Source organism: Perca fluviatilis, chromosome 24 (assembly GCF_010015445.1).
Source record: "Perca fluviatilis chromosome 24, GENO_Pfluv_1.0, whole genome shotgun sequence".
NCBI classification, from domain to species: Eukaryota; Metazoa; Chordata; class Actinopteri; order Perciformes; family Percidae; genus Perca; species Perca fluviatilis.
This window is the reverse complement of record NC_053135.1, coordinates 1,720,100-1,727,978: the sequence shown is the minus strand read 5'-3', so window position 1 is coordinate 1,727,978 and position 7,879 is coordinate 1,720,100. Positions and strand designations below refer to the sequence as shown.

The window sequence follows — 7,879 nt, the reverse complement described above, 5'->3', positions numbered from 1 at the left end:
TCCACTGTCCTGTCTGTGTGTGTGTGTTGTCCCAGATAAGATTGTCCATTCCATTTGTGTCAGGCTTTCCTTCCTGTTTCCCATTTCTTCTCGGTTTCCATTTCCCCTGTTTCCTGTCCATACAAGTTTCCTGGGGTTTCCTGGGGTTCCTGGGTCTGGGTCCTGGTTTCCTGGTTCTGGGGCTGGTTTCTGGGGTTCCTCGTTCCACTGGGGTTTCCTGGGGTTCCTGGGTTTCCTGGGGCCTGGGGTTCTTCCTGGGGTTGGGGTTGTGCTGGGGCTGGGGTCCTTTGGATGGACCTGGGGCTGGGTTTCCTGGGGACTGGGTTCCTGGGGTCTCTTCCTTTCCTGGGGTTCTTCACACACTGGGTTTCCTGGGCTCCTGGGTCTTCATTCCTGGTTTCCACTGGGGTTCCTGTTCTTCCTGGGGTTTCCTGGTTTCCTGGGGCTCTTCCTGGGGTTTCTGGGGCTCCTTCCTGGTTTCCTGGGGTCCTTTTCCATCTGTCTTACTGGGTTTCCTTTCCTGGGTTTTTCCTGGTTCCTTCCTGGTTCCTGGGGTTTTTCCTGGTTCCTGTTTGGGATTTTTGGGTGTTTCTGTTGGTTCCTTGGTTCTCCTTGTCTGTTGTATGTGTTGGTCCTGTTCTAGGTTCTCATTTTCATTTTCATTCCTTCCATTTCCTGTGTTTGTGTCTATGGTCGATCGTGTATATCCTGTCTGATTGTATCGTCATCCGTTTCCACGTCCTCTGTCATTCTCACTCTGCTGGGTCTGGGGTCGTCATCCCGTCGGCCTCGTATCTTCCACGGCTCGGGCCTGGCTGATTCTACTCCGGGTCTTTCCTGGGGTGTCCTCGGGATCCATTCCGTTATTCCTGGGTCCACCTGGGTTCACCAGCTGGAGCTGCTTCAGAGGTCAACACACACTAGAACACACACACACACACACACACCACACACACAGACACACACACACACACAGCTGGAGCTGCTCAGAGGTCTTACACACCACACACACACACACGCACACACACAACGCCCCACACACACACACACACACACACAGACACACACACACACACACACACAGCTAAGGAGCTGCTCAGAGGTCCACACACACACACACACACACACACACACACCACATCACACACACACACACACACAGCTGGGCGGCTCAGAGGTCTCACACACACACACACACACACACACACACACACACACACACACACACAGACCACACACAAAGACAGACACACACTCACACACACACATCGGCTGCTCAGAGGTCTCACACACACACACACACAGACACAAAACACACACACACACACACACAGCTGGAGCTGCTCAGAGGTCTCTCGCACACACACACACAGCTAGAGCTGCTCAGAGGTTCACACACACACACAGCTAGAGCTGCTCAGAGGTCTCTCGCACACACACACACAGCTGGAGCTGCTTAGAGGTCACACACAAACACACACACAGACACACACACAGACACACACACAGCTGGAGCTGCTCAGAGGTCACACACACACACACACATACACACAAACACACACACAGAGAGAGCTGCTCAGAGGTCACACACACACACACACACACACACACACACACACACAGCTGGAGCTGCTCAGAGGTCACACACACACACACACACACACACACACACACACACACACAAACTAACACACACACACACACACAGAGACACAAACTAACACACACACACACACAGAGACACAAACTAACACACACACACACGCACGACACACACAGACACACACACACACAGCTGGAGCTGCTCAGAGATCACACACACACACACACACACACAACGGACACACACACACCGGACACACACACACACACAGACACACACACAAACGGACACACACACAGACACACACACACAACAGCTGGAGCTGCTCAGAGGTCAACACACAGACACACACACACACACACACACACACACACACACACACACACACACACACAGCTGGAGCTGCTCAGAGGTCTTACTCACACACACACACACACACACACAAACGGACACACAAAACGGACACACACACACACACACACACACAGCTGGAGCTGCTCAGAGGTCACACACACACACACACACACACAGACACACAATACATTACACACACAACACGGACACACACACACCCGGCGGGCTGCTCAGAGTCACATACACACACACACACACACACACACACACACACACACACACACACACACACACACACACACACACACACACACACACAGCTGGAGCTGCTCAGAGGTCATACACACACACACACAAACACACACACACACACACACAACGCACACACACACACACAGCTGGAGCTGCTCAGAGGCACATACACACACACACACACACACACACACACACACACACAGACACACACACACACACAGCTGGAGCTGCTCAGAGGTCACATACACACACACACACACACACACATATACACACACACACACACACACCCCCCTTTCATTTCATTAGAGTATTTGGTGAATATTAGCCGGTTGTTTACCAGAAACTCCCAAACCTTCCTCTTCTCCCCGCAGAGGCCCCGCCCCTCTCTAGCGTCACCTTAAAAGACGCAGAGTCCTTCCTGAGCCCCTCGGGTCCCATCGCCGCCCGCGCCCGCGACGCCCACAATGCAACGCTGCAGGCGAGCAGGCTGCCCTGGTGGAGGACGCTGGGCGACACGGCCGACACGTTTAGCCCCTCCCACCTGCAGGAGCTGGAGGCGGAGCTCGGAGGACTGTTCGTAGGGGGGTCAGTGGGGGTCAGTCAGCCGGAGGATTAATCCTTTTAACCTTTTAGATTAGCCTGACAAGCCAGCCTGTTTGGTCTGGGGACTCCCCATTGGCTGGGCTCAATCAGAGGGGCGGGACTTTCTGGTTCCCTCTGCACGTAATAGGACAGCACTACAACCAATCAGAGCAACGCTAGCTGATAGATTAAACTTTAAACTCCCAACACGTCTTCCTTTTTTAGAATGACTTCAGTGCTATCGGGCCCGGTGAGGCGGAGGATGTGCAAGGTGGAGGGGTGGGGGGGGGTGGCCTGTCACTATCGCCACTTGCTCGTTTGAGAAAGCCATGATGTCTCTCTCTCTCTCTGGGGGGCCAAATTCTCTGGGCGGGCAAAGCAGAAAGGGGTGGTAACCTTGCTCCTTATGACCTCATAAGGAGAAGATTCCTGATTGGTCCATCTGAGCTTTCACTTTCTCAAAGGCAGAGCAGGATACCCAGGGCTCGGTTTACACCTATCACCATTTCTAGCCACTGGGGGACCATAGGCAGTCTGGGGGAACACATATTAATGTTTAAAAAACCTCATAAAGTGACATTTTCATGCCATGGGACCTTTAACTCAAAGTCTTCGCTGTCCTGTCAAATAAAGGCCTAAAATGCCCCCCCCAAAAAAAAAAAATCTTTGAAAAAGTCTTTATCAGGACCAAATCTTGTAAATAATAAAAAATAATTTTTATTTGAAATTAATAAAAACACATTGGAAACAGCAACTTACTTTGTTTTATTTATTTATCCTGTTTTTTTTTATTTTTCTCTTTTATGTATTTTTTAAATAGTTTTTCTCTAATTTGTTTTATTTTTCTCAAATTATTTTTTTCTTACTTTAATTTATATATTTATTCCCTTTTTTATTTTTCTCTTTTTTTTGTTATTTTTCTAATTTATGTATTATTCTATTTTATTTTATTTTTCCTCTTATTTTATTTATTTTAATTTTATTAATTATTTCTCTCTTGTTGAGATAACTAGCACCAACCAGTAGAGGGCGCTCCACAGCAGCAGACCGATGAGGCGGGGGGAGCGCTTGTTTTCGCCCTCTGTGCAACCTTTATAGATGATCCATGTTTTAAAAATATCAGATTGTGTAGAAACTGTTTGAATGACAGCAACCCCATCAGTACTTTGATGTTTTTGTACTACTACGAATACAGTCAGCAGTATGACCAGTAGGAGGTATTTAAATCCTCAGATGTAAAGACAACGTGTGATATGATGTGAGAGATGCGTGCAGAGCTCTGGATCGATCACATCTATTGATTATAGATCTACGCTGCCGGGCCACAACGGGCTCGGCAGATGTTACATAAGCAGCTGTCTGTCTGTCTCTCTCTGTCTGTCTGCCTGTCTGTCTGTCTGTTGGAGGGAAACCACTGCAGCGCTGGAGTCGAGCAGGTAGGACGTCTGTGTGTGGGACCCTCAAGTACTACACGTTACTGTAGTAAGGTGGAGTACTTGAGTGGTGTTTATTTGAGTATTTGCATGTTGTTAAACTTTATGGTGAAATAATGTAGTTTATACTTCATGTTTTAGAGGCAAATATTGTACTTTATACTTCATGTTTTAGAGGGAAATATTGTACTTTATACTTCATGTTTTAGAGTATAATGTACTTTATACTTCATATTTTAGAGGGAAATAATGTACTTTATACTTCACGTTTTAGAGGGAAATATTGTACTTTATACTTCACGTTTTAGAGGGAAATATTGTACTTTATACTTCACGTTTTAGAGGGAAATATTGTACTTTATACTAGAGGTTGTAGAGTGTAATATTGTACTTTATACTAGAGGTTTTAGAGGCAAATATTGTACTTTATACTTCATGTTTTAGAGTATAATGTACTTTATACTTCATATTTTAGAGACAAATAATGTACTTTATACTAGAGGTTTTAGAGTGTAATATTGTACTTTATACTAGAGGTTTTGGAGTGTAATATTGTACTTTATACTAGAAGTTTTAGAGGCAAATATTGTACTTTATACTTCATGTTTTAGAGTATAATGTACTTTATACTTCATATTTTAGAGACAAATAATGTACTTTATACTAGAGGTTTTAGAGTGTAATATTGTACTTTATACTAGAGGTTTTGGAGTGTAATATTGTACTTTATACTAGAGGTTGTAGAGTGTAATATTGTACTTTATACTAGAGGTTTTGGAGTGTAATATTGTACTTTATACTAGAGGTTTTAGAGTGTAATATTGTACTTTATACTAGAGGTTTTAGAGTGTAATATTGTACTTTATACTAGAGGTTGTAGAGTGTAATATTGTACTTTATACTAGAGGTTTTGGAGTGTAATACTGTACTTTATACTAGAGGTTTTGGAGTGTAATATTGTACTTTATACTAGAGGTTTTAGAGTGTAATATTGTACTTTATACTAGAGGTTGTAGAGTGTAATATTGTACTTTATACTAGAGTTTTTAAGAGTGTAATATTGTACTTTTTTATACTAGAGGTTTTAGAGTGTAATATTGTACTTTATACTAGAGGTTTTTAGAGTGTAATATTGTACTTTATACTAGAGGTTGTAGAGTGTAATATTGTACTTTATACTAGAGGTTTTGGAGTGTAATACTGTACTTTATACTAGAGGTTTTAGAGTGTAATACTGTACTTTATACTAGAGGTTTTGGAGTGTAATATTGTACTTTATACTAGAGGTTTTAGAGTGTAATATTTATACGTCATGTTTTAGAGCAGGGGTGTCAAACTCAACTTCCCAGAGGGCCACACTGCAAAAGGAGAATCCCACCAGACAAGGACCAGACATGTGGAGTTTATTTTCATGCTTTTATTTTGAAAAAGTCAAATATCTCTGACTGTATTATTCCATGTCCCATATAGTCTTCTCACTCACAGTTTGGTCCTCATAAAGCCCTAAGAAAAGGCAGCAAGTAGCTCCTTAGAAATCTGAGAATTTAACAAATCAAGCAAAACAAAGATTACATTTTAAAAGTCGACTCACAGCCAACCTGTTTCTCAGCTTTAATTTTGAAAACTTCTTCTGGGGGAATTTCTGGGACTCTCAAAGTCGGAAAATCTACCAAATTCTGCTCTAAGTGTGGTGTAGTTGCCGTAGACAACAGAGCCGGCTCTAGACTTTTGGGGGGCACTAAGCAGGATCTGGTTTGGGGGGACTCTCCACATTGTAACATGTTGCCACTGCACTTGGCACTAAACCAACTTGTGTATTGTAAATAATAGTTTAAGCACTCATAATGTACAAATAAGCATGTAAAGACTAATGTGAGACCCTATTAGCAGCAATGCTATCTTTACATAGACCGGCTCTGTTATGAGTTATATTTTGGGACATTTCAAGTGCTCTTGGGGGCCCCTCTGGCAGACTCTTAGTTCGCTTATGGGTCTGGCTGTGTCTCAAACCGCACACTTCTGTCAGCATACTGCTAATGGTCACTGACCACTTCCTGTTGTAGTGCCCACTTTGGATGGTTAGTATCGTCCCAAACGGACCACTTACGTTAAAACACTTACCGGAAATGACGAGCAGCCGGCTCGGCTCGCCGCCTCTGAAAATCAGACGAGAAAATCTCTTAAACTGACCTTTTGTTGATCTGAAATGAAGACCGATTCAGCAACTGCCTATTTCTCTCTTAAAATGTTTTCAGAAACACGTTTCGTCCAATCAGCTGCCGGTCCACGTCCCTGGTCCCTCCCCCTTTCCGCTGCGTAGTCCAGATGGCGCCCATTTAGTGCGAGTAGGCTGCATCGTTCCACACTGAACTTTTTGACTGTTTTTAGGGGCTCATCCTGGTACTTTCAGTGCGTTATCTACATGATGTACTTAAAACTAAGTGTTTTGAAGTGGGACAGTAGGCGCTTTGAGACACAGCCTGTGTCCTGGCTTTTCGTTTTGGTGCACAACTAGGCGGGCCAACATTTATCGTGGACCTAAATTGATATGCGGGCCGGATCAAAACCTGCCAGGGCCCTGTTTCGGCCCGCGGGCCTCGAGTTTGACCCCCCTGTTGTAGAGTGAAGGGTTAAGCTGTAGAGGAATGTGTGCAGGAGAAAGGAGGAGGAGGTATTTCACTTCAGTCCTGCTTCTCATTCCACCTCCTCACTTCTTCTCCTCTCTCCCCACAGGTCCTGCTTCCTCTTCCTCGGGATCCATCCCATAATCGCCATCTGTCAGCCAGGTTGCCACGGAGATGCCAGGAACTCTCCCCAGGTTTCCCAGCATGCCGTCTTCCTTCCTCAGCTCGCTGCCCCGAGGCGTCAACCCTCCCAGTTTACCCAGAGGCATCTCTCTGCCCAGTCTGCCCAGTTTACCCAGCATGCCCCGGGGCGTGACCATCCCCAGCCTGCCGAGGGGGATGTCGTTGCCGAGGGCGGCCGTCGCCATGTCGACCGTTACCCAGGCTCCTCGGAGGCTGCTGCAGGACTGCTGCTCCGTGCTGGACCATCAGACACCAGGAGGTACTGGGCTCCTCCTGATGCTGGAGGTTGTTTGTAAAGGCCTTTTTAAAAGTGCTTTCACCCTTTCATCTCTAATGATTGGCTCTGTTAAATGGAGCCACAGGAGTGACTCAAAAAACATAAAGATCTGTCGGAGAATTAGGAAAAAATGTGAAATATAAAAAAAAACAATTCTAAAAAATATGGCTGAAATATATTAGAAGAAATAAAAAAAGGAAAATTTAATTTAAACCTTTATTTAAAACTCTGGGTACATAAAGAAATACAATTTTTATGAATAAATTATATAAATTGGAAAATTAAAAAATAATTATTAGTTTAAAAAAATAAATAAATTAGTAAATATAAAAATAATTTTCCACTTTTATTTTTTTACATTTGTTTGTTCATTTATCTCTGTATGTATTTATATTTCTAAGTAAATATATATATATTTGGGTTTTTTTGCATATAAATTACTATATTTTTTCTGTATTTTTCAATTAATAATTTATTATAAGATGTCTGAAAATAATAAAAAATGTCCCTCATACTTTACTTTTTGAGAGTCCAAGGTGACATCTTATAATGTCCCAAAAACCCC

At 44.0% G+C, this 7,879-nt stretch overlaps 1 protein-coding gene across 1 annotated transcript in view; it reads left to right on the top strand.

Annotated features, from left to right (window-relative positions):
* Nucleotides 1-6,909: 6,909 nt before the first annotated feature.
* LOC120554775 (protein EFR3 homolog B-like) overlaps nt 6,910-7,879 on the top strand; it is a 21,888-nt gene continuing 20,918 nt past the window's right edge. The window contains exon 1 of the mRNA XM_039793803.1: nt 6,910-7,296. Within this exon, the coding sequence (XP_039649737.1) occupies nt 7,029-7,296 (268 nt within the window). The 5' untranslated portion in view covers nt 6,910-7,028. The remainder of the gene's footprint in view (nt 7,297-7,879) is intronic.